Genomic DNA, 25877 nt, shown 5'->3' with positions numbered 1-25877 from the left:
CTTTTTTCGTTAAAGATCTAACGCAATCAAGCTGATCGAGAAATAAGGGGCGCACTGGTCGGCGAAAATCTTTTGTTAAGGGAAGATACAATTTATAAACAAAGTTCGATGGCACGGAGTGTCGTAGAATCAAGTTAAACTTTATAACTACCAAAAATGAAGTTTTAGCGATGTGATCATCTGGTAAACAATGAAACTCTTCCTCCCTATGCAGCTACTTCTTAAGATGTACCGATTATACTGTATATCTACTGCTTTGACTTCCCAAGTGAACAGCTATCCGTTGAATCCAGTGTGAACAATTATCTAGAATAGATAAATGTTCACTTCAGTTGCAATTATAAAATATCATTAGTAGCCAAGCGCTAATTGTTATGCCTGAGTTGCCAATCTCTAGGTCTACCCAACGCCCTTCTGCGATATTTATGGGCACATTATTAGATAAAGCAGCGGAAATTTCGACTGCAATCAATATATTTGTGTAGATACACATGCAATGATAGTTTTGCTGTTAAAGATTGCAATTTTACTTTTGCTACCCGTCCAGTGTGTTTGCTACTAATACTGCACTTGGAACCACTATATTATATACTAGGTTAAGGGTTCATTTTTGATTCCCGACAACTCACACCCAAAACGTAAGCTTGCTGAAGGTAACCTACCAAGCGTTCTGAACTACACCCTCAGAATTGACCAGCATAAGAGATATATTACTAAGATGGCATTGCAATCACAGTGTACTGGGATTTATGAACCACTTTGTTATGTTGAGCAATTTAAACGACAATACTTATCAAATCAGCTTTTTGGAAACAGCAGACAAGGTACAAGCCACTGTGGCACCTCAAAGATTTAAAAATAAAATACACCTACAAGGCACTAAAACGCTTCACCAATCCTCATGAACTGTCGTGTATGTAGTTGTCCTTATCAGCACCATCTTTAACAAATTAGAAGTATAGTAGGCAATAAACAGGATGATTACTCGTTCGAGTCTTAGATTTATGCAATCCTTATACCAATAAAGTTTTTTTTTCTGTGGAAGCTTCTTTTGTTCAATGTGTGTCTTACCATAAGCTAGTTAAGTTAGTTTTCTTTATTTAACTTTGATTTTGAGTTTTCTGTTCCGAGAAATAAATGAGGAGAATCCTTTCTACTATACCTTTTAATACTTACAGACCGCAAACGCTATTCGTGGACACTGTGAACAGTTGCAAGTAGGGGGTTTCTTCTATGGATATTTATAAAATTCAGTTGTTCCGTTATTTCTACACTAATATAACTTATTATTATTTATTTGCATTTAATCCTTTATATCTGACTCTTCCTATCACTTAAGATTATTCGTCCATAGTTCTTCGAAACAGCTACATTCGAGTGCTTTTCGTATAGTACCGATTCAGACCTTTCACCACTTATTTCGAATTATGTCGTTATCGCTTCACCCATTTTTTATGCCAAGCACATTTCCGCTACTTGGGCAACAACTCTCAAAGATTCGCAATGCTTTTCAATAATGTTTAATATTTTTTTAAAGTCTTGCTGAATGGTACGGCATGTTTCATATACTTCAAAATACCAAAAGTAGTCAAATATTAACAAAATTTTTGTATTCTCTGTGTTCTGTCAAGCAGGTTCTAAATTAAATTCGCGTTGAAAAAGAAAAATAGCGCAAAGCCAAATAGAACCTAAATTTCGTGAGAAATGTAAAATTCAGAGAAAATAGTTTAAATAAATTTCTGTTAAGAAATTGACTTATTAAACAAAGAAGGTTCCAGATACTTTTTTACAAAAAAAAGCCAAAGTTCTTCAAAAAAAAGTTAAGTCCAGGATAATTTTGCGAACGAATTACGTCCGTAGACTACTTCCCTCATAATGAAAGCGTTCTTTAGGGTAAATAGAAACCTGTTCCATAGATACATTTTATTATAAAACCAGTTCGATAATATAATACACATCATCCAGTGTTCCGTTCGACACTATGGTTCATGACGTAGTAAGGGTTGTACCCTGAAGAAATTTTATGTCGTTTATATGTTATTCACATAAAGCTAATGACCTGTGTAATACGTCTGATTTGCTTCTTTTGAATTCTTTTCCTTTTGAATTTGAAGCTATTTATTATTTCTGGATTTTTTCCACGTTTTTATTAAAATTAAAAAACAATATGAAAGAAAGGACGACCTCTGAACCTTGCCTTTAGGAAACTGTGCTTTTCAATCAGTGACACAAAAATAGCGTAGTGACAGCTTTATATTTAGCTTATGGCTACCGAGTATTTCGTTTCTCAACGAGCCTTTTAATGCTTCAACAGTTTAGTGAGGTCAAGCAATCCGACGCATTTCGTTGATGAACGGGATCTTTCACATAAATAACCTCAGACGCAACAATGAATATATCGAAAAAAATTTACAAGTTTTGGTATCTAGTTCATATCGGTTAAAATATAAGTCGATATCCCTGGCTCACCTGTAGTTAAACTATGAAGAACGCGAAAATAAATAGAGTTTATCTTGTAGCACTTCCAGCATCTTTTGAATATTTTTCCTTTATTTACACACAAAACAAGATAGCATACAAACACATTTTTGCAGCTGAACTGTGTAAGCTTTTTTATTACATTTTACCTCGAAAAATAGGTTAAATTATTTGCATTGATAAAACGATACCAGGACTCGCGTTATTCACCAAACTAAGGTCAGTCAGACTCCGTATGGGATCTAGTAATCTTAAGTCTTTTCAGGCGCATTTTTCTGCGTGCCGCTTTGCTCAGAGATCTCGGACCCTCCGAATCAGCCGACGGATCATTAATTAGAGCTGCAGTTGCTGATTTTTTCTTTTTTGGAAGACAAGACAACGGATTTGGACCTTTAGGCTTTTTTTTAAGGCGTTTAACCTGCAAAAATCATTCATAAAAAGTTTAAATTGAAACAGCAATACGTTAGAGTTACTTAGAAGTGGGTACCTATAATAACAACATAAAAGCCCTATAAAAACCTCTTTTACTTTCTCATTTATATTGGTTCAGCTTTTACCTCAATATGACAACATTGTACTCACTGATCTCATACTAGATAGAAGTGATGAATATTTCTATTGAAACGGGCATCAGTGACAGAACAAAGGGACATTTTCAGCCCGCGTAAATTAAAAATACTGATATTCTCTTGCTAAAACAGAGACACTCTCCTATCTGCAATACATATGTGTGTCATTTAACCAAACCCATGCTAAGTTTGGCAACTACTTGACATAGATTTATGGTAGATGGTGGCCACCTTTTTTAAAGAATCATCTATGTTCATCTTCTTCTTAAGATGACTGATTGTCTTAAGTTGATTCTCGGTGAGATCAGTAGCACTGCGACACTGCTTAGCGACATAGTTGACTGTAGCAGATGCCGGATCTTCCAGAGTGATTGCGTTGTGCAACTTCAAACGCGGAATACCTTTACGAAAATGAGTATCATCGATATGTAAATGGTATTAGTACAAATCAGCCCGATGAAGATATGCTTATAACTTAATATTGGCTTATCTTTCTTTAAAGGTAGACACGGAAGGACTATACTGGTAATAATAGTGTGTTTACCAATATCAGTAAAATATATTAATAAAATTACTTAATGGGAAGTTGAATCACGCTATTTTCTGAAATCAAGGAAAAGTAATGGACAGCACTACCAAAAAGTAGAAACCGTCATTTGTAAAAGGAAACAAAAAGGTTTATACTGAGACTGGTTCGATCGATACTATCTTTCCATTTCGCGTAATACCTGTTAAAAAATTGAAATTGAACTGAAATATCAAACTCATTATATACATTCAGAAGCTAATCAGTTAAAGTAACTCCGAAGTTATTCTTATTTTTTCACCATCCACATAGTGTATTTGTTGATATCATGTAGCGTTTAAAAAATACCGTCGATTCATGATAATATTAGCGCCATTAACATGTGCTGTCCTGTTACAAGAACGTCTCTATATGTGAACTCTTTGAAGTAACTCCACTTGAAGGCACTGGTTTTACTCGAACCTAGATTGAGGTATACTGATAGCTGACGTCCCGAAGTGCCTCATAGTGGTTATTATCTTATTACAATTTAAGATATTTGTCGCTTTATTATAATTTGGCATTTAGTGGTCACTAATCTCACCTATTAATTTGTGGATTTCTTCGGCAAGCTCTGGATCCTGAGTCGCCACGAAAAAATTCCTAGGGTTTCCTTCACGCACCTTCAGCAATCATCCGCGACAACAATCACACCGGAACCAATCGCCAAAATGAATTCCAAGGAAACACAATTCGATAATTTCGGTTAATACTTGACTATATCATTTTTACTAAAGATAAGACTGCTGGTAGCTTAAACGACAAGACTTCCGTGTCACTGGTATTATTCCTCAGTATATATCTCGGTGAAAATATATTATTGTCAAATATAATTAGAGAGTAAATTAGGCGTAGAGCTACAAATAAACACAAAACTATAATAACATTTATAGTGTTAATAACAAACCATATCAAGGAGACACTTCGATGCAGCAACAGGCTTCGTGTGCGGGCATTTTTCCACTCGGAAATTCTTAAGAATCTGTAGAGCACCGTTTAGAATTGATAATTTTTGGGTTTCCACGACAGCACATTGTGTGGTGCAGAGTGTAACTTCGGTTCGAAAATACTTGTCAATTTGTTCCTAGTAATACACACAAATGGAAGAAGTCAAACTTGGTACTTTTTCTGTTTATAATTGGCGTTGCTACAAGTTTAACTGTAAATTAGTTCTCCAATTCGAGCTGTCGGGAGTACTGAAAGGTTTCGGCATTTATCAAAAGCTGACTTTGAAGTTCAACCAACATGGATGAATCGTTAAATAGGAAATATCCGTTCGTAGAAGAAAATAAAAATCTCAGACGTACGCTTTATTATTACCTGCATGCGACCAATAGCCTATGTGAAAAATTGATAACTTACCAATCAGCCAAAACTGGCTAGAGATAATAAATTTACATGTGGAAAAGTGCACCGATAAGTGTAACATTTAGTACGAAGATTTATAATTTTAATTGTGAAAAGTATGGACTTAAACGGGCTACTTAATTTGTTCAAAGGTTCAAAGGGTAAACTAGAGATCTGAGCTGATCAATGCACAACGATAAATAATGTAATACCATATACCGTATTCTCACCGCTCCTCTTTTCGTTAATAAGAATTCCGGCTGCATAGTTGTTCGTAACACGCAGTTCGAGCTCGGTTAATCTTTTTTGAGTCATCAAATATAAATTATTACAACTTTAGATAATATCTAATCTATTTTGTGCTCGGAAGTCCATATACAAATATTGTTTTACAAGTGGCAACTAATGAAGTTCACTTCATAAATAAGCATAAAAGGGAATTATTTAAACACTTGTGTAAACCGAAACAAGTGTGATTCACGTAGCATCGTCCATAGCTGCGCCTATACCTTCACTTGTCTTACGTGAGTATATCCATTCTCATCTTTGTCTCACCTTAATATGAATTTTGTGCCGCAAAGCTGCCTGGCAAAACGTCCCATCAGTAAGTACAAAATACCGTGATTTCTCGCCTAGTTGAAAATGCCTCAAGTAAAACGCCAAATTCTTCTGTGCCCGCTTATACCTATTAATCCTCATTGTGCCGCAATACAAGCCACGCAATCACTCGAAAGGAGCTTCCACGAGAGCTGCCCGTACTTTGAACAAAAGTGCGCGTATTAAGTTCATTTAAGCGCATTCCACATCCTCAAGAGGTTCAGCTTTATAACAATCGCGAACAGCTCCAAATATAAACATCTAATAGAATGCTCAAAGCGGACTGCGTAGCTCGCTCACGAGCACATGTTTAGCACGAGTTCTAGTTTTTTCTTATTTACAAACATAGCACCTGCCCTCTCCAGTCGCCCTTGTCAAAAGTGTAACAGCAATAGGTAGAACTTAACCAACTTGTTGACATCTGTAGTGGTAAACCTTGAGTCGGAGAAAATGTCTTACCGGTGGGCTCTAGGACCGTCGTCATAAACACTTGATTTACATTAAAATGTTGTAAGAACTATTAACTTTTTAATACTAAAGGAAACCAAAAAAAAACAATGGTCTTCTGTGTAATAGAAGCGTATTGTGCCATGATTCAGCACTATCAAAAACAAAAACACCTTCGGCTTTAGTATAGTGCAAAACACAGCATGCTGTACCGTCTACAACGATGAATGAGCCAAACATTGCATAAATGGACATTGAGTTGCCGCGCTAAAAAATAAATCTTAAATTTCGGATCATAAACAGCGGGACCATGCCTCTGTTCTCTAGATGTTTAATCTGTACTTCTAATGCAGCCGCCTCGTATATGGCTTGAATCCGCGCTGTTTGTTTTTCCCTTGCCGGGAGGAGCGGCGACTACAATGAACACGACTGTCCGGCATCTGTTTCAACAGTTAACATTCTCATTCGTCCAAACGTCCCGTAGAAATCCGCTTCAAACAGTTTTTGCACCACCTCACCGCAACATAGGTACAATGGGGGTGCCCGCGGCTCATATCGAAGCCAAGCTTAAGGAGAAACTGGAGTGCACCCACGTGGAGCTCACTGATCTGAGCGATGGATGTGGGCAAAAGTTCGCCGCTGTCATTGTGTCTCCGAAATTTGTCGGTTCGTAACAGTGATCGTTTTATTAATAGTTCGTTTTTGTCAGTTAGTACAAATGTGCGATCTTCCAGATAGAATTATATACATACAAACTGCTTCGTAGTAGTTGTGCGCAAGTGTGCGCGATCATCCTGGCAACAGCTCTTACCAGTCCCGTGTTTGTAAACATGCTGCGGGGAGGGGGGAGGGTACTCATTTTGTTTAATAAAAGCAGGTACTTTGTTACATAAGTAATCTAATTTACGAGTTACTTATACATTTATTGCGGTGGCTGTGAAAGGAATCGTATTTGGAGGGAAATCAGATGTAGCAGACTTGGTCTATGAATGGTTATGTTTACATAAAGCACAATTTATCCGACCCAACATAATTAATATATCCTGCCCCATACCACTACGATTATTGGTGATTTTTAAAGTTTGTATGTGTTTGAAGTATAGAGAATTCATAACAATGAATACGTTGTTATGTTGGTCGCTTAATAATTATTACTCCAGAAATTGTCATGAATATACAAATATTGTAAACCAAACATGCCTTAATTTAATACCTTACCTAATTTGAGCATTTATCTACAAAATATTTAATTAACTTTGACTCTGTATTTCATTTTCTTTAGGTAAGAACCTGTTAGCGCAGCAACGACTCGTTAACTCTGTGCTCGCTGATGAACTCCAGCAAATTCATGCATTTACCCAAAAAACGTTTACGCCAGAGGCATGGCAGAAAGCTACTGGTAAATAAATTAGGAACTCGGAACATCAAAGCAGTTTTATATAATGAATAAACGCCCGGATTATGTACGTGGTTATTACGTATTGTATTTTGTATTAATATTAAGCTTACTTTGCTAAGATTGCAACATGCTGTTGTGCTTTTTGTACTCTTGTGACATAAGACATGATACGAGTCAATCAATATGAGAGTAAAACAAAATATATATGTAGTATACTACATACATTCATAGATACTGGATTCATACTGTCGCGAATCGAGGATATAAAGCTCCGATTATCTTTGTTGTCGCTAGCTACAGAGCGCTTGTATTTCACAGATGTGGCAAACAGTGCAAGCCGATCCAATTAAACCTATTTTTCTTGAGGTATTTAGCTTGGAGATCGATTTGAGTTTGTTTGAGGATGTTTGAAAAGGGAAGGTAGTCGTTTGGCGAACGAATAAATGGGTTTACCATTTTTTTAAAAATTTTTTAAAATGGTTCACGGACTTCGTTCTAGCCCAATTATTTGACTTAGGGATATTAAGCAGAACGTAAATTGGTAAAAGAAATTTTCTACCAAAGACTAGCTTATAGTAAATAAAGCAGGTAGGTATTAACAGTTTTTGGCTGCAGTGATAACTTTCGATAGGTGAACGGGATAACCATCATTAGCCATTAATACCAAAATAATTAAATTTAGTCGAAATATATCAACCTGTGTGAGAACATTTTTGTTTAAATTTCAAAGATCTATTAACTATGACGTAACTAGACATTGTGTAATAATAAACATAATAAAGATGAATGAGTATATGATGTAGGTATATGTAAAAATGTTACCATTTAAGTTACTTACCGTTACCAACATTTGTTGTATTATTATGCTGTTACCCATAGACTTCATTGTCTTCAAAATGAACGATCTCTTTGGCTAAAGATGTTTTACTAAGATGCCGAATAACCATGACATAGCGTTCTTGATAGTATCTTCAAAACTGTTTTAGAAAAATGGCAAAGCAAAAGATTTTTAAAAGGAACTAGATTTTTTCTGTGATACGTTTATTTTTCGTATTTCGAAAAATATTCCAAATTTACCGAAAATATGCGACAAATTTATATGATAAATAGGAAAAAGTCGCCATGTAGCCAAAATGAAAAATCGTCCGAGATAGTTATGATCAAATACTAGCAAAATTATAAGAAATACTAGCCGAATCGAAAGAAATCAACTTCAGCGAAAAATGTGTAGGGCCATATGATGAAATTTACGAAATTGCAGGGAAAACTTACATTGCGTTATTATTGAATATGGCCTACATTTATTGTCTTTTGACTATGGCTTGCGTGGATCAGTTGATCAGAAATGGTTACTTTGAAGTAATGAATTATGCTTATAGGTGTGGATTTGATAAACCATGATGATCAATAGATCTATAGAATCTACACTGTTATTCTATTGAATTTCAGCCTAACCTTACTGAGATTTGTTATTCTCAGTTTCGCGAAATATCGCTCACGCGATCTATGCATTTCACTAATACTAAAGATTATACCTACAACGCAAACCGACCCTACGTGAGACTACATATGCGCTTCGTCGTAGATCTTTGCGCTGTTGTTTCCTAATGCTACAATACTGACAAAGCACTTTCACAGAGAGTTTTCCACATATGTCAATTCAAGCGATTGACAGATATAACTATTTCTTATACAGTGAATATTAATACGTTATTTTTTAGTTTTTGGTCTCTGCTAAATGTTATTTTTTTCTTGACTCGCGTCTTCGTAGCGTCTTCGTCAAAACGTAGGGCGAAAAATGCGTTTTATGATGTAAATGAGCATGATCCGTTATTGCAAACTGAGAAGACTGTATTTCAGTCTAGCAGACGAATATGCCTAATCAAAGATATCTGTTCGGTGTAGACTGAAACATCACTACAGGTTTTTTCAGCGCAATCTTTTTTTTAATTGTCGGTGGTTTGAATGCAGCCTCTTGTTCTCACAACACCATGCCTTTGAGGTGCATTCTCCCACGCTCTGTGTCTGTTTTTTCCATCCTAATCTCTATCATCAACTAGATTAGCCCATTTGCTTGGTCCCAAAACCATCAGTGGGTTGTTGAAGCTTACCCGCGAGCATAGGAATGTATATGCTGAAACAAGGAAATATTTAGTAATTCGGCTCGTTACTGGAATTGGAAAGGCTTTTCCGCCGGCATAGAAATAAAGATTCCGCGAAGGAGGAGTTGTCGGCAAAAAAGCAGTACCGCAGAGGTTACAAAGCACACATCCACATCATCGATAACTGCATATTGACTGACCATAGCCCATTGGTGCGGTGCGACAGAGGTTAGAAAATACAAGGTGGGAGGCAATTCCGTTGGCTTTAGCATGAACCTTAACTAATATGTTAATCGTTACAGTTCTTTTGCAGAGATCAAGTCAGGTATAGCTTCATTATGTCAAAGAGAGGATTCACAATAATAGAAACTTGACATGTAACAATACGGAAATACCAAATGTATTGTATGTAGTATTGGCAGGAACATCATTCTCGGGCACATTCCATGCATAGATATTATTTATAAATTCAGTCCGAGCTACTGCTTTGGATTAATTGCAACTCCGGCCTTACAAGTCATTTAGTAATCTAATATTAAAAGTCGGTTAGAAGAGTTGCTCTTTGGATACGTACAAGGGCACATATATTTCGCTGCTACACGAGCGAGGCAATAAATCGCAAACACATTTTGCTCCCCTTAAGTGCACAAGTTTAATGAAGTTTTTTTCAAGAAGAAGCGCTAACATTTGCAAGAAAATTGATACGAATTATATATATATATATATATATGAAGGCGCTCAAACATGAGAACGATACTTTCACAAAACAATTAATTGATACAAACGAACATTCACATACGGATTTTACATAATAAAGCATCTTTGTAAATTTGATTAGTTGCATTACGTGTTTATTAAAATCAAGTTGGGCAGATGTTGTTACATCTAACGGAATGCAACATCGTTAAAGTTGTAGTTACAAGCAAGGGCGATAAGATGAAGCTTAAATATAATAGGGTTACTGATAGTAATAGCATGCATGGCAGTCAAATAGAAATGTACGGTGAGGCAATGTTAGAAACCATTTCAACTCACAAACAGTATTACTAAATGTCAATTAATATTATTGAAATTCCTTCTTTCAAATGTTTAAAGTTAATGTGTTTTTGCTCGTAAGTGACTGCCTTAATTCGTTCGTTTTTAATTTCAGAAAACGTCTGGTTTATATAGAATAAAACAGCAAACCCGCCTTAGCGCAAAAAAGTGCGCTGCTTTCAGAATTTGAGCAAAGATCAGGTATTATTTATCATGTTCACCCTCACCGGGACCATAGACTTCTTATTTGGCTGAAATTGACAGTTTACGCTGCTGTCAGTTTTCATGCGACCTTTAAAAATACAAGGAAGATTTCTAGGAGGTGACCCAGAAGATCTGTAATAATTTAGATCTAAAGAACACACGAACTTTAGTTTTGTAAGAATTAAAAAAGCTATTTTTGAAACACCTACATTTTTTAGATAAAAATAGATCGATAAAAATCAATAACCGTTTTCAAAAATGTAAGATCAGTTGTCAGTTGCATCGTTAAGTTTTGAAGGTTTATCTTCTTATAATTTTCTGTGCCGTTTTGCATTTTTTGTGCTTAATCGCAATTTGAACTCTTGCATTTCTAGAACCTTTGGCTTGCTGCCAGCCAATATTTCGCTAAAATTCTTCGCATATGAGCAACATTTTACCGAGTTTACATATACCGATATCACTTGATACAAGTTTATAATTAAAAGTTACGTGAGGATCGAAGTAGGGTGTAGTTTAGGTTGTCCAACTATATATCTATTATTCTCTATTATACTGCAGTAAAAGTCCAGATCAATGAATTAATCTACCATAATAAACGATTGAGCCGGTTTTTTAGGAGTTTAATCTTTAAAAGATTTGGGCTATGTTTACTTTATAGAAATGTACTAAAAGTTAACACACTACGAGCAAGATTTTAAATCCAAAGTCGCCTAACCCGCTTGACGAACATATTGGAAGTGAAGACTGAAATCCTCAAAAGGATAGCCGACTAACTCAAATGGTCAAACTCTCCATTGCGCTCTGCTTGTAGCTAACATTTACTTAGATTTAACATCAGCGAATCAAATCCTTTTCCGAGGAAATGAACCTTACGAGAAAAATACGAATCACCGCTTTTATCTGTCTCATTTAGAGTTCCATAGTTTTTGGCTTTTTTTTTTTAAATGACCACATGTTACACTACCAGAGGACTGATCTGATTAAATGTTTGTTTTTTAGTAACTATACCGTATATAACACTTGTCATGACTAGACTGACGAAGAGCTATACAACATTAACAAAAGCAAATAATTTATTTATATATATATATTACAATTACAATCACTACCATACCTAACCAAATGTTTCCCGACTCCACTCAGGGTTAGTTTGGTTTTCCACTAATGACTCCCGACAATTATTCCTGCTCTTATACTGTCTTCCGATACTCGCGAAGTACGTTAGAATTCATTTGAATCGTTTTTTTCTTACCTAATCGGATATGTAAACCCATACTGGACTTCACGTCTCGAATTAATAGAAACTGTAAATCTGTGCAAAACAAAGTGCTAAGAACTTTAGACCAACTTTCGTTTTTTACTTCGAGAAACTTTTCACGTAATGGTTTGTGTTCAATTTAAACCAAAGCGATAAACGTAAATATATATAAACAAACGTATTCGCTCTCGGTTCGTAACAAAACAAATCTCACTGCCGTAAGAGAAAACACTCGATTCAAGTCTGCTAAAATAGTTTTGATTGACAATGACGATAGGTACAAGCACGTGTATGCTAACCAGTTTAGTGAGGTACTTTGAATAACAAGCGATATAAATGACCAGTCTAATCGTTATCGTCTGGTACTTTATATGGCATAATCGTTGGCGTGACGTTGCCTGAGATCGGCTCGTAGCTTACGGGCAGATCTGCGCTCGGATGCACCTCGACAAAATCCGGTTTTGCCAATAGATCCTGTTCCTCTATGTCTGACGCTGCGGATGATTCTACCATGTCGCTCATGACTTCAGTTGGTTTCCATTCTCTCCTCACTCTCCGAATTCTACCAGGTCGGATGTTTTTAGCACGGATGCTCTTAATTTCCCTGATGTCTGTGGCGAGTGAAACGATAAATACGATCGTAGTTGTCACAAATACCCATTCAGTGGTCACCGATGCCATGTTCAGATAATACGCGTCACCTTTCTGCGTCCAGCAAAGCTTCGTTGCCCTGAATATTTTGTTATAACAAGAAATTTATAAATCATTTCAAACGTGTGCCGATGCCCAAATGGGAACAGGGTTTATTTTACGATTATTTTACGATTTTCATTCTATTCCTATTGAGTGATCCTAATTTGTGCATGAATTTTCGTCCAGCCGAAAGAAGACCATCGAAAGTTTTCTTTCTATATTTATAATGATCAATTGAGATATACTAAGAATAAAATCCTTGGAATCTATCCACCTTCCTTTCGAAAACTATTCACCAATATGTACGTGCAAAGCCCTGTTAAAAGCACGAACAACTGACGTTATTTGTCACCTAATAACGAATCTGATTAGCACTTGAACCGGCTTTGATTTCTATTTTCTGTAGCCTAGGATGGTTTATCGGGGTGCTAAGGGTCGACTAACTGTCGTAAGTTGAAAGTCAACAGGAAATTGACGCTTGATAAGCAGTCTTCGTATATATGTATCATATATGTATCGGTACAAACCGCTGCAGAGGACATACGGCTTGAATGTCCAGGATAAAGATTACAGGAAAAGATGCAGTAGTGATCAAAGCACAAAACACCCGAAGTACTTTCATATATCGACTGGAACATCTTATCAGCCAAATGTACAAAGGTATTAAAGTAAATCTCATTATTTCTCCTGAAATAAAAAACATTTTAGATGTAGTATGAGAGATGCATTTAATATTATGAAAACAATTTGTGTATTTTAGAGGTTTTTGTCTTATCCTATCTAAATATTTACTCTGTCAGATCGTACTACAACTAAAGGCAACGAAACAAACCTAGTAATTATAATAACATGATTTGCTATTATATCAACAGTACAAGCAGGTGGTTCCACTACTCCGTCAAGTATTACGTTCTCTTAAGCTGGCGTTTCCATGTGCACTACTTATTGACAAATGTTATTATTCTCGAAATATCATTAGGTATATGTACCATTATTAGCGCATATCAATAAGCTGAAGTAAGAGCTTCATTCGGTTAGATATATATTAGTGTAAGATATAATAGATTACTGCAAGAGTAAATAAGTTTTCAACCGTGGATATAATTCTATCACGATCTATCCAACACTAGTGCTTACCCACAGTGTGTACGTCTGGCGTTATATTTCCTTGAAACGTCGCTGATAAAAGGCCACCAGCCGAAGCAAGATAGCCAACGATGCAGGCCCATGCATGAATAGATTTAGAGTTTGGCCGCTGTAAGATTAGCTATTTAGTGAAGACAAACCACATTTTCAATATCTTTTTCTTCAAATTCATTTAACACCCAATCGGCTCAAAGGTATTGAGAGCCAAAGATAGACAGCGTATATATTAACAAAATTCCGTCTGCTAGTGGGACATAGTTTAATTTAAATGTTTTGATTTGCGGAATAGCTCCAGATAGCCCAACACACATTGCCACTTTATTTTTTCTCAGTGTTCTGGAAAATATGTCCAAACTATCGAGTTAGAATATGAAGAGAGTGCTACGTCGTCGGCCTTTGTCACTGCATTAGCGCTAATTGCACTAAAAGAGAAAGTGAAAACTAACATTTTCAGAGGACCTATGCTTGCTCTCAATTTGACTACACTTTGCGTGCTGGAAACATCTATGGCAGTCACTCGAAAACGCTTGATTTTAATTGTAAATTACATGTATTTATTTGTTTAACTTACGTGAGTTATAAGTATACAATAAAATACACACATTTACAAATATGATTAAAACACAGAAAAAGCGAACAAAGGTTTTTCAAAAAGGTTTTTACTCATTTTTGCTAACGTCTCAACAATCGGTTTTGCTAAGGTTCTGAGTGAATGCAAAATACATACTGCACTTATAATATAAATACAATATGATAACTATCCTTGGCTAAGGTCGAATTTGAACATTTTGTAAAACCTAATAAGTATATAAATCTAAATCGGAGCAATTAGCATTAGATTAATAAGATTTTTCCTTGATAATCAACCCGGCGACCACTTAGCACCCCTATGAAAAGACTCCGCGATATTTCAGATACCCGATGTTCAGATAAGCTTTTGCGAAAAGCTTATGCGCAGTAATCTCCTTGTGAATTGATCAGCCCTTACCGTTTCGTACACAGCCCACACAGTAACGAACATAAGACCGGTATGAATGCCCATCATAAACGCAAAATAACACGACTCCGGAGGGTTTGCCATTATCTCGGCTAGGCGAACAAATCCTATGGAGTAATCAAATAACCTTTTACCTAAATGTTTGGTTACGTCCAAATTAAGCTTATATGTAGGTCTCTATAGCTTTCTTGTGCCGGAGAAAACTTCTGTGAACTCGTAAGAAGATTATAAAACAGAAAAATACTACAAAGAAGATCATAATCATGATTATATACGATATATTCTTTAAAGAAATTACCTTAAGGGCTGAATGACTAGGTATCCTCAAAATGCACAGAGCACCACTAGTAATCCTAATAGCTATAACAGTTAAAAGACCTTTATTACTCCGTATCAGATTATTCCATATTGTTACCGCTGTAGCCTCGTTATTGAGATATATATGTGAACCGTGAGGATTTGGAAGTGGACACGACAAGGTAGATACCATCATCTGCTTCGAAGGGGGCTTACCCGACACATGTCCAAGAGTATATGAGACCGCGGTTGATGTAATGTATGCCGACAGAGCTATCAAACCAGTGACTACAGGAAAGACGTCTTGAGGGAATTTATCTAAAAACTTGATAATCCAAGACGATGGCATCTGAAATGAAACGTTATCTAGTGGCATGATCACTGCGTTGGTCACTTTGTATGGCTCATCTAATAGCTGTTCATACAATTATAATCGATGTCAAATGCCTTGAGTTTCACCACATTTAAACAACATGTAGAAGTTTCATAAGTAGTCAATGGAAAGAAATTGTTCAATTGTAAAAATGCAATACAATGAGACAATCATAGGCATAAGCATTGAGATATTTCATGCAGAATGATGCATTACCTAAGTCAATGAGCTAACTTGTCTAAACTGTTAGATTAGAACTTTTGACGAATAATATGATAATTGAGTTAAAAATCTAGCCTATAGAAACAGTGATTTTAGTGTGGTACTTTATTATAATAGAATTAATTCGTTTTTTCTTCAAAGCGTAAAGATGTTTTTTGGTCGACATTTTAGACTGATTTAGCATACGCGAGTTACTAGCATTTCTCCACCGTACCCAAGTGTCTATTTGAAAAATCTTTTAACCCGAACAGCAAAACCCGACTGAGTATATCGTTCTCGGAGGTTTCGTTAGCATCAATGATTAGGCCATTCCGCAAGATAGGAATAGTGAAGACAGGCTTGACAGACAGCAGACAAATACATGAAAATTTTGAATTTTTTGTCAATACGTGTAGTAGAAATGCCGATTTAAGATAGACGGCACATATATCCGCCCATTTCTTGAAAAAGCAGGTTTTTTCTCTATTCGCTAATGTCAAGCGATTGCTTCATACGTCACTTGCGTAGGAGACGTTACGCAGAACTAGTAAGTTGTATATATTTTTTTTTCCTAGTTTCCTATGTGCTGTTGATATTTAGCGATACTCTACATAATGAAAATATTTTCTTCTCCAATGGAAGGGTGGCCACTACATGTTGATAACATGTGATACGAAGCTTCGAATAATTCTCCATAGTTCATATTGCGTATTAGAGATTTCCGCGGCTGTTTTGTATCTGCTGAATCAAATATTCACATTTACCCTTACATGGTTATATATGTGTAGCTTAACTTTACATCATGCCTGCCTAATCAGTAACTCTTCTAGCATCAATATAAGATCTGATCAGTAGCTAGTCAAGAATGAGTTTAATTTCTTGTAAAATCACTCTGCAAAACGCCCGGGCAGCTACTACCTATTAACTAAAGCCATCAACCAATTAACTCAAGCCTCGACGTCTTTTCTGCCCAATGGAACGGTGTAAACTTGCGTCGCCGCTTCGAAAGCACTTGGCCACCTATTTGATACCGAGCTGAATATTTTTGAAACACCAGTGAAAACTTCCGTAATCGTTCAGACGATAGTGGAACAGCTGTGCGCATGTATCTCAGTCGATGGGATTTGAAAATTGGCGGTTGGTGGAAATTAAAATCAGAAGGCATCCGCACTTCTGCAGGGGAAATTTTGAAAACATCGGTTGCCCTCGAGCAAATTCGAAAAATCCAACTGAATAATAAGTGTATACATTTATATAGAACTAATACCACCAAAATTAGCGCTTGTAAATCTACGAAGTATAACGCGCAGCAGAATTTCCAGTATTACCTGTTGCTCTCATGGGACACATTTATCCTACGTATCCACGACAGTGTCATCAAACAACACATTCATCATTCCTCCAATGGCATTTATTTACCGAACAACATCCTAGATATATTGGAAACCTCATGAAATGTCTGGTAGTTAAAAAGCTATTAATTCGGACGGGAAAGGCGCACTAAGCACGACCAACAGATTGGGACATCGTTGCCTCACGTTGCTGAAGACACCACTCGTTAGTTTTTGAATCCGCATGTCTGTAATCTACGATCATTTCTGAAACAAAGTTCGGAACGAAAACCATACAAAAACAAAAATAACAACAATATAACCGATTGGATTCGAAGAAGATGTTGTGCTTTTACATAGAATATTGTTTTGGTAGTACTTAGTATAAAACCGCTGCAAGCGGTGCTTCGCGTTACTGATTAATGACTAGTGTCTTTCCGTTGTTCTTTCAACTTGATCTAGTGAAGCAACAACCTAGAAAAACTACAGAGCAGTATAGCGTGAAAGTCTTCTTCCATTTTACTGAACAATAAGCATCGGTCTTATATTTTATTCATATGCATTTTTATACAAATCATCTTATTGAACATCTACTATGCGGTGCACGGATTATTTACAGAAAAACCATTTGTATGGCACTGGACTATCAGAAACGTACGCAACAAGCAATTTTGTATGTATAGCAAGCTTAAATTACACCAACGAGTGTATTTATTTTCTAATTGCCTACGATATTGTTCCGAATAAACGCACATCAACATTTCTCCTAAATATATATTTATTGCTTCGATAAAATGTTCATAAGGCCGTTGAGAGCAACACTGAACTTAGTACATTTAACATTGTTCGTATCTCTTGTCGTTTATTTTGATGTGTGCGGTTACACACATTGCTAATATATACAATATACAGTTAGGCCCAAACAGATAGAAAATGCGTCCCATTGATTCGTTTAAATTTGTGTCCATATAATGTTTGTATAGACGGCAGGCTTATTGTTTAGGCAATCTGCTAAATTATAAAGGAATAGCTAAAGTTTGTACTTCTAAAAACATGCGCAGATACGTTGTGATCTATTAAGAAGCTTATCATTGCATAAAAGGCATAATGGAAACAGTTCCGTTTCAAGGTGCCGTTTTCACATTTAGCTTAATCTTTTTGTCACTCTCGGTCTGTATAATTCTTCACGTATTGCCCTCTCTGAGTCCAGTTGCCAACCTACTCTAAATAAACTAAGCGCGTTTCGTGGTAGCGAAATTGAATTAATTGAATCAAAACGGCCTCATGGATGTTTACAGTTATATCAGTTCCTGAAGCTGGTATATCGGGTGCGCCACATTCGGAACATTGCGGTCAACACTCCTAAGCGCTACTTCGTTGTTGTTCTCTATATGGTTAACTTTCGATTTTGTACTTGACTGATCATTTTTAACGGCCGGGCTTCGCTGCTTACCATTGGCCCTTACGACTTGTGTCTGCACCACATCTAATCTTGCCTTCTTTGCCGCTTCGTTCTGTGTCATGTTCTTCTTTCCCCTACGTTTTTCCAAACGCTGCTTGCCTCTCTTTATGTCTGTAGATAAAGTGGCGATGTACAAGTTGATTCCTAGCACCATAAACCATTCAGAAATAACTGATGCCACGTGTAATTCATAGCCGCCATCGTCGGGCTTCCAGTGAAGCCTGTCCTTGCCCCTAGGATAACAAGCAAGATTGAATAAAGCCAATAAATATGGGCATCGATTTTACCCTGGAAGCTTAGAAACACCGTGTGATAAAATAAAGTGTAATTGCATGAAGAAATTTCCTCCGTTCGAGTAAAGAAATAGGACTGCATACAGTTCTGAAGTCGAAACCAGCAAAACAGATGAAGAAAATTGAAGTTCAAATAAGCATTCAATGGGTTGAACTTACTTGAATTTAAGTATCGAAACTAGGTCAGTCATACAAGTTGCAATAAGACTGAACGTAACAAGTGCGGCGCAAAACTTTCGAAATATACGCATGTAAGGACTGAGCACAAGCATTAGCCAAATGTACACGGTTGCAGGTCCAAAGGCCGTTAGTGCACCTATAATGAGAAATCATAGCAGATCTTTGCTCATGCTAAACTTCCTCACTGGCAAATTTCTAATCAACTTTAAACTGCTGGATCAGCCTTAAACGGATCAGCTTAAAGGATTAGTATTAGACTTTTCGATATAAGTGGACGGATAATTGTGTTCTCTCAGATTAAAACTACTTTGGTGGACCCAATAACGCCAAATCACTTCTACAGACCAAAATTGTAGTTTTGTATTAAGAATAGACTTTTTGAACAAGCTTCGTCTTTCTACGTGGTATGAAATTATATGATATTTTTGTTTGTTATTAAAGTACACGTGCCAAATAGGGTTATCAGTTAGGGTTTTGTTAAAGTGATACTTGAGCGTTAGTTGATACGAAACAAGCGAAAAAGGTTTGAGTGATTAATTTAGCCAAAGCTTATGGGGTCTCGTAATAACGCATAATTGCCCAAAAATAAACCCCCTAAATCGATGCGCAAGAAGCGGTATACCACGCTATGTAAGCTTCTCATAAACTGCGTGTAAAAATATTGAAACTACTGCATTTATCTTACTTAACTTGGATATATAATAAACTTGGAATTCTAAATAATTTATGGCTCATTAAAGCATGCTTTGCTCGTAAAATAGAATTCTCTATTATTATCGAACGAAAACTCAATGGCCCTTACCTACGATGTGTACTTCGAAGACAGTGATTTTCTGAAAATTGACCACAATGATGACACCCACTGCTGAAAGGGACCCGATTATAGAGACCCAGCCGTGTAAAGCAGATGGCTGCAACGTCTATAATTATTCATGGTTAGACAGAATGAAACGAAAATTACTTTTATTGATATATGTTAAAAATCTGCCTTAAGAATCAACACTCATCTAAGCTAACATCCTGATGACGCGATGCTGATAAGGCCACGAATACTCACTGTTAGGTTGGGTAATTAATTCTATCGACTATTTTCAAAAGCTTCCCTTTATCATCTGTTATTTACTTTTGATAAACCGTTCGAAAATGCTTCTCCTGTCCTATCAGTATGCTGTAACGGTAAGTGCCATTTCAACTTTAATCTTCAAAGATGAATTTTCCAGATGGAGAAGGTCTATTTCCGACACTCTCTGTACTATGCCTTTCGCCAAGACCGTGCTGTAAAGACAGCGCCGAAAATTTGCCTTTTTGCGTTGCAACGAAGCTACTACAGAAAGGTCTGCTCGAGAATTATTCGCCAAATTTGAAAATCGTATCTAGAACCTAGAAGATGCTTCCCGCTTTAGCCGATCATCTGAGTTTGATGACGACCACCTTATTTCATTTTGAAGAAACACGGCCGACTAACAACTCGGGAATTTGCCGAAAAGATAGATTGCAGCCACATGACCATCGTTGATCGCCTAGTGTTCCTTGGGTTTACTACAAACTTGGAGTTTGAATACTTTATTGACTCTCCAAATCTAACGTAAAATCGCGGCTTAATCGCGCATCTCAACATTTAAGCCCGTATCCTGTATCCCAGTAGCCGATTTTGCACAAATTTATCACCGGTGAGAAGAAGTAGATTTTATACGCCTACATAAACTGAAAGGTGGCTTAAGGAGAGGAACCAATGCCCACGGCTCAACTGGCCTTTCATCTAAAAAGATTATGCTTTGCATTTAATGGGATGACCTCGAGGGCTTTATTCACTTCGAATTGCTTCTTGCGGATCAAATAGTCGACTTCTACGTTTATTTGGCCCAAATGTATTGAGGTAATCAGGCTATTTTAAGTGGAAAGATCCGATGAACGAGACAGAGTTCACGACAAAGCGAGGCCACACACGGCAAACCTCGTCAGAGCTGCTTTTCTGGACTTCGAATAGAAGGTTTTGTTGCACCTCAGATTTTTATTTCCCTACGTCACTTTTGTTTTACCTATTTTTCAAATCCTACGTCAACAGGATTTCGTTAGTTTCGTTTACTGGGCAGTCGTTTTCGTATCCTTACCTCCAACATCAATCAACGACTCGAAACGTAGTTGGAAGCAGACGAAGCCCACTTTTTTGGCCATCGGAATATACTATCGGGAAAAAAAGTGAAAGAACTACGCGAGGCACATAACATATAACTTAATGTCACGGGGCAAAAGATGCATTTCCTATTCCGCAAAAAAGCGTAGAATTTTTTATCCAACCTAGTGATTCATGTAACTTTTCTTCGCTGTCGCCCCGATGTTATTTTTTCAAATTCAGTAAAATCCATAAATTGCTTGGGAATAAGCCTTTATCAAAGCGAATCTAACATTTTTTTGTTTAAATTTGTTTAGAAGTCGTAACTCATTGACACAATGAGAAGACGCGTATTTATCGTATCGTACGTTTAAAATAATTCCAATTCAACTTTAGTAACGTTTAATAGTAATACCTAGCGGAATTAACCAAAAGCTATAAACGCGCACGCTGAGCTTCAAAAAGGTCATTCTGACGAAGGATTATAATACGGTGTCTATAGAAAAAAGACGCTTTTCCGAGGTAGATACATTCAAGGATGGGCTGTCGAGAAGGATCTCATGGCTATGAACGATAATAGGATAATCACCCTTATCCACACAGGTTAATAATCTTTTCTTGTTTTCACAATTGTAGCTCGTGACGTTCTTTCTCGAATTGAAAGATGCCGACTAGCAGAAGAGTCGAGCAGCAGCGGTAAATATATACGTGATTTTCATATCCAAGATACAGGTTGACGGACAGGTGACAAACTGAATCTCCTTGCCCACAAGGTATTAAAATAAAAGCTAGAAATAACGAAATTAAAATCCGAAACCGATAATCATTTTTGCCAGGCAATGAATAAAGCAAAGATGAATAGGGTATCACAAAAGTACTCAAGCCCTGCGAGAATAGTATAGCAAAGGTAGCGGGTTCCCGTCAGCCAGGCGTAGTCTCTAACAACCAGTCTGTTAACGGAAACGGGAGATAGCAACAGCACATAGAAAATCCATTCGGCTTTGCAGAATCTACAGCATGAACAATTCACAGAGGGCGCACCAGATTGTAGGTGAGGAAGTACTTATCAAAGTCTGAAATCAGGCAGAAGGATACAACTTCGGTACAAAAACCAGCCCATCGAATTTACCTGCTGAGTACGACGACGAAAATCATGTAGAATATAGTCCTTGCGAGATAATTGAACGAAATAGAGGAGAAAATGGCCTTATCGTATTTTTAGTGCAGTTTTCGCAGAGGCATATTTATTTTCGAAGCAACACGAAAGGCTGCCCCATGGCACATCACGAGCGATCCGAAATTCTTTAATGGTATTCTTAAACGCCATAAATGCCTGTAATATAATCAACTTGCAGGAAATCAAAACAGCACTAAAAAAGGAAATATTCTTTTATCTGCGACAGATGATCTCATCCTTTTTGGATGATAGAATAAATCTCGAATCGGCTTCAAGCAAAGGCAGATCTAAATAGGAGTTTATCAGGGATCAGCACTCAATCTAGTGTTATGGAATCTAATGTACATGATGTACTAGCAGTATGTGGCCTTCGAGCTTTACATTTGGTAACATTCTTAGGCATTCCATCAGATGGCTAGAAACGAAGTGTATCTATGGCCAGGTTCGAACTGAAGAGCAATATATGACCTGACAAACATACTCGAATGTGCGACATAGGCACACAGCCTGGTGTGTCTTTACGTCTCCTTGATCTGGACGAATATGGCTTTAGACAAGAGAAGCAACAAGAACACGCTTCTGTTCGTTCAACGAGCAGTGTCCATCTATTCTGTAGAATAGATGGACACTGGCCCCAGTCACCCTGTCTTTGAAACTTTTCGTCTAGGGTGATTTCCTGGGATCTTCTGGCGTGCTGTAGGGCTAAGCGTTACGTTCGTAGAAAAATCGGAAATAGTTAAGTCACCATCTGCGTCCCGTACGGCTTGGGTTTGCTCGACGGCCCGAAGTACACGATCTTCGAATGCGAAGTTCTCGAAGACCAAGGGCAAAAGGAGTGCGGTCGTATATGGGGGACGATTAAAGAATAAAGAAGGCATGACTATATCGAAAGAATAGCTTTCTTTGAAACCAAATGAGGAAGAAGTATTAAAAAATATTCTAAGATGAAGATTGCTGACGAAAAGCGCCAACAGTAGCAACTGACCAGCTCCCTCCTCAAGGATTTGAAATAGTAACTAACGTGTATTTGTCTACCTGGGAATATATAGTAAAAGTATGGGGTTTCGGCAGTAACCCTTGTCTTTGTCATGACGGTTACCATCATGGGTATATAAAACTACCTGGTAAGGGGTAAGTTACACTTGCCTTGAATTAGACACGGTAAACGAGAGCTTTGAAACTGAACTGCAAGCAATTTCTGCGCCATCTACGTGTACGTAAAAAGCATTCATTTCTTCTTCACTTACAGAAAAAATTGTTCCCGTAGTAGTAACGTGTTTCTTAGCTAAATTCAAAGGCACGTGCTGGTCTAGGTTTGAAGCAGCACGTAAATACGCTTCATTTAGAGCTGGAGCAGGCGAGCCGCCTAAAACAATCCTAAACAGCTGTAATAATGTAAAATTCGAAGTTTATTTTAACGCCAGCAATTCTACTTGCAACAGGCGCTGATAACTTGTTATTACACGACAGAGCTTCCTTTTCAAATTAGCAAAAATAAGGTTAGAAGAAGGGGAATATTTAGGAGAACAGGATAACCCTGAAAATTGCCAATTGGTTTACGTATTTCAGTCGGACGTTAACAATAACCGGCTGGTAACATAAGCTAGTAAAAGAAGAGAAAAAAAGCTGAAACAGTGGCAGAAGTTATTCGATTTGAAGACTGTTCCGACTGCTTCTTACGGTATTTCAATTTTCTAGAAAATATTAAGCCCCTGGATCTGCTGAGTGTAAACAGAGCTAAGCCTGATACTAGACCTTCATACAACAACTAGCAACTGTCGAGTTTGCGTATTAACCGATGTTCCGACGCTTATTGAAGATATTCGGAAAGCGCTCTGCTTTCAGGAGACCGAATTACACAGAACATTTACACAGAAACAAACGTCAATATCGGCAAAAGTAGGTCCTTCATTAGTATCACCCCCCTGTTAAGACGTACAGCAACTGGAAACAATCGAACAGAGATAGTCGTTGTCGTGTCACAACACCCGAGGTTATACGCAACGAAACGCAGAGATACTACGAATATAACAAGAGTTGTACTTGTAAACCCATCTGTTTCAAATATTATCCCTGTCAATGTAGCCAGATCACTCCAACATCTAGCTGATCGAACGTGTTATTATTTCCTGTAGATAATCATAGCTTTTAATATATGTAGTAAACAGCGGGTATATCTATGCAAATTTTGTGGACAAAATTGTGTCATAATAAATTGAATGACAGTGTGGTCATAAATTGTTTTACCGTTGTATAGACGTTCCATACTGAGAAAAACACCATAACGGCAAAAAACGTCAGCATTATGCCAAAGACGCAAGATTCCGGTGGTACCGTTCCTGTATCGCTTATATGAACAAATCCTATAAAGCAACAATGATAATTAGGCAATCTAGTTAGTATACGGGTACCGAGTGGAATTGACATGGCATGACCGAAGTGAGTGAAAGATAGAAGCATTAGACTCTCAGAATGCCAAACCTACACACTAAAGCTATGGAAGATTCTACACCTGTCTCGTAAAATTTTAAAAAATAATAGTTTATTTAGCATCTGTTCAGCATTTACATGCACACTGTCCGGCTAGTCTAAACACATACTCTTATCGTTATTCAGACTTCTGCCTGATTGGTACGGCATACAGAGCCTAATCAGAAAGTAAATCTCTATAAGGCGAGGAGAACTAAAGCTACGCGTATCGTATAGCGGCATGTTCGTGAAGTGGCTCACCGGACACATGGCCTCTAGCGACTGCCATAGATGATGTAATCAAGCACATCGCCACAAATGAAATGACGGCTCCATATGGAAAAAGGCAGGCAGGAGCTTTTTGAAAATATGTCATCGGCAAAAACGGCATCTGAAACCGCTCATTGTGAGACGAATTTTCAATTTGCGTCGATAGAATTTGCGGCAAAGGGTCAGAACTATGACGACGCGATCAGTAAATTTGAGCTTAACAAGACAGCACCGCCTTTTGTTTTTGCAATTTCTAAAAAAAAACAGTACATATCAGAAGTAGTAGAACATATCAGAAACTCGACGCCTCAAATGCTAATGCAGTCGATTCTTGGGCAGCATTGTCGTAACGTAACCGCTTGAAAAAGTAAATATACTACTGGGTAAAGCTGTGTACGATATGAGACCAGGAAGCCATTTCCGAATCATATCGGCATGACAATTTCCTGTTTAAGGTCTGGTAAAAAAAATAAAGACTGGCGCATTCATCTGCGCCATTCGTGCCATATTCTAAATGCCAAAAATCTTTCTACACAAACTCTTGAAACTTCCGATAGTTTCAGGTAGAATTGTTATTCAGATCTAACGAGCTGCTCGGTAAGAATATACGTCGAGAAATGAAAGAACGAAAACATTACTCAGTGTTTGCCAGGGATCGAATCCAGAGCTCAAATTGATTTTCAAGCTTTGCTCGCGTAAGATATAATTTACCACCGCCCTCTGTGTGATTCCTCCTAATTTCCGTATATATTTAATCGTTGATGTTTTATTTCACTCTTTTAAATGCCCCCTTCAAATATTCTATAGGCATCTCAGTCATTGCGACCAGTCATATCACATAAAAGCACGTTCCCAGCAACTGTTCTACCTATAT

General features: G+C 37.2%; 4 protein-coding genes across 7 annotated transcripts; 1 reads left to right on the top strand and 3 right to left on the bottom strand.

Annotated features, from left to right (window-relative positions):
• Nucleotides 1–2502: 2502 nt before the first annotated feature.
• On the bottom strand, nt 2503–5913 carry LOC111253366 (rRNA-processing protein UTP23 homolog). 2 transcript variants are annotated; one of them, XM_086992667.1, is made up of 5 exons: nt 5515–5913; nt 4520–4594; nt 4157–4235; nt 3279–3448; nt 2503–2896 (listed from the first exon to the last, which is right to left on the bottom strand). In XM_086992667.1, exons 1-5 carry the CDS (start codon nt 5656–5658, stop codon nt 2699–2701), a joined length of 666 nt encoding a protein of 221 aa, XP_086848793.1. In that variant the 5' UTR covers nt 5659–5913; the 3' UTR covers nt 2503–2698. The 2 variants fall into 2 exon arrangements, with proteins under 2 accessions (XP_086848793.1, XP_022668382.1); XM_022812647.2 differs by having other exon boundaries at nt 4520–4696; nt 5515–5906.
• A 415-nt stretch (nt 5914–6328) lies between these two features.
• Nucleotides 6329–7477, top strand: LOC111253367 (uncharacterized). The gene is made up of 2 exons (XM_022812649.2): nt 6329–6669; nt 7286–7477. Exons 1-2 carry the CDS (start codon nt 6351–6353, stop codon nt 7408–7410), a joined length of 444 nt encoding a protein of 147 aa, XP_022668384.1. The 5' UTR covers nt 6329–6350; the 3' UTR covers nt 7411–7477.
• Nucleotides 7478–11793: 4316 nt separating this feature from the next.
• Nucleotides 11794–17172, bottom strand: LOC147755009 (uncharacterized). Of its 2 annotated transcripts, none has more exons than XM_086992665.1 (6): nt 17037–17172; nt 15351–15483; nt 14829–14944; nt 13832–13949; nt 13222–13381; nt 11794–12731 (listed from the first exon to the last, which is right to left on the bottom strand). In XM_086992665.1, exons 2-6 carry the CDS (start codon nt 15481–15483, stop codon nt 12347–12349), a joined length of 912 nt encoding a protein of 303 aa, XP_086848791.1. In that variant the 5' UTR covers nt 17037–17172; the 3' UTR covers nt 11794–12346. The 2 variants fall into 2 exon arrangements, with proteins under 2 accessions (XP_086848791.1, XP_086848792.1); XM_086992666.1 differs by lacking the exon at nt 17037–17172 and adding an exon at nt 16627–16880.
• Nucleotides 17102–25125, bottom strand: LOC111252742 (DNA damage-regulated autophagy modulator protein 1-like). Of its 2 annotated transcripts, XM_022811110.2 has the most exons (6): nt 24995–25058; nt 24512–24627; nt 19777–19894; nt 18954–19110; nt 18493–18734; nt 17102–17306 (listed from the first exon to the last, which is right to left on the bottom strand). In XM_022811110.2, the coding sequence occupies exons 1-6, from the start codon at nt 25041–25043 to the stop codon at nt 17209–17211; spliced, it is 780 nt and encodes a 259-aa protein (XP_022666845.1). In that variant the 5' UTR covers nt 25044–25058; the 3' UTR covers nt 17102–17208. The 2 variants fall into 2 exon arrangements, with proteins under 2 accessions (XP_022666845.1, XP_086848790.1); XM_086992664.1 differs by lacking the exon at nt 17102–17306 and having other exon boundaries at nt 17800–18734; nt 24995–25125.
• Between the last annotated feature and the right edge of the window lie 752 nt (nt 25126–25877).

The sequence above is a fragment of the Varroa destructor genome, unplaced genomic scaffold, assembly GCF_002443255.2.
Source record: "Varroa destructor unplaced genomic scaffold, Vdes_3.0 BEIS01000006.1, whole genome shotgun sequence".
NCBI lineage: Eukaryota > Metazoa > Arthropoda > Arachnida > Mesostigmata > Varroidae > Varroa > Varroa destructor.
The sequence above is the reverse complement of the archived record's forward strand: the minus strand, read 5'-3'. Positions and strand labels throughout refer to the sequence as shown.

Coding starts and splice junctions, on each gene's coding strand:
- LOC111253366 (XM_022812647.2), bottom strand. CDS start 5,658: ATGAGGATTAATAGGTATAAGCGGGCACAGAAGAATTTGGCGTTTTAC. Junction 4,236..4,519: donor CGAAGTGTCTCCTTGATATG/GTTTGTTATTAA, acceptor TGATTGCTGAAG/GTGCGTGAAGGAAACCCTAG. Junction 3,449..4,156: donor AGAAATCCACAAATTAATAG/GTGAGATTAGTG, acceptor ATTTTCGTAAAG/GTATTCCGCGTTTGAAGTTG.
- LOC111253367 (XM_022812649.2), top strand. CDS start 6,351: ATGCAGCCGCCTCGTATATGGCTTGAATCCGCGCTGTTTGTTTTTCCC. Junction 6,670..7,285: donor TGTGTCTCCGAAATTTGTCG/GTTCGTAACAGT, acceptor CATTTTCTTTAG/GTAAGAACCTGTTAGCGCAG.
- LOC147755009 (XM_086992665.1), bottom strand. CDS start 15,483: ATGCCATCGTCTTGGATTATCAAGTTTTTAGATAAATTCCCTCAAGAC. Junction 14,945..15,350: donor TACTCTTGGACATGTGTCGG/GTAAGCCCCCTT, acceptor ATTACTCCATAG/GATTTGTTCGCCTAGCCGAG. Junction 12,732..13,221: donor GCCGTATGTCCTCTGCAGCG/GTTTGTACCGAT, acceptor CAAAATATTCAG/GGCAACGAAGCTTTGCTGGA.
- LOC111252742 (XM_086992664.1), bottom strand. CDS start 25,124: ATGCCGTTTTTGCCGATGACATATTTTCAAAAAGCTCCTGCCTGCCTT. Junction 19,895..24,511: donor TATGGAACGTCTATACAACG/GTAAAACAATTT, acceptor GAATAATTATAG/ACGTTGCAGCCATCTGCTTT. Junction 18,735..18,953: donor GTTTCGATACTTAAATTCAA/GTAAGTTCAACC, acceptor TTGTTATCCTAG/GGGCAAGGACAGGCTTCACT.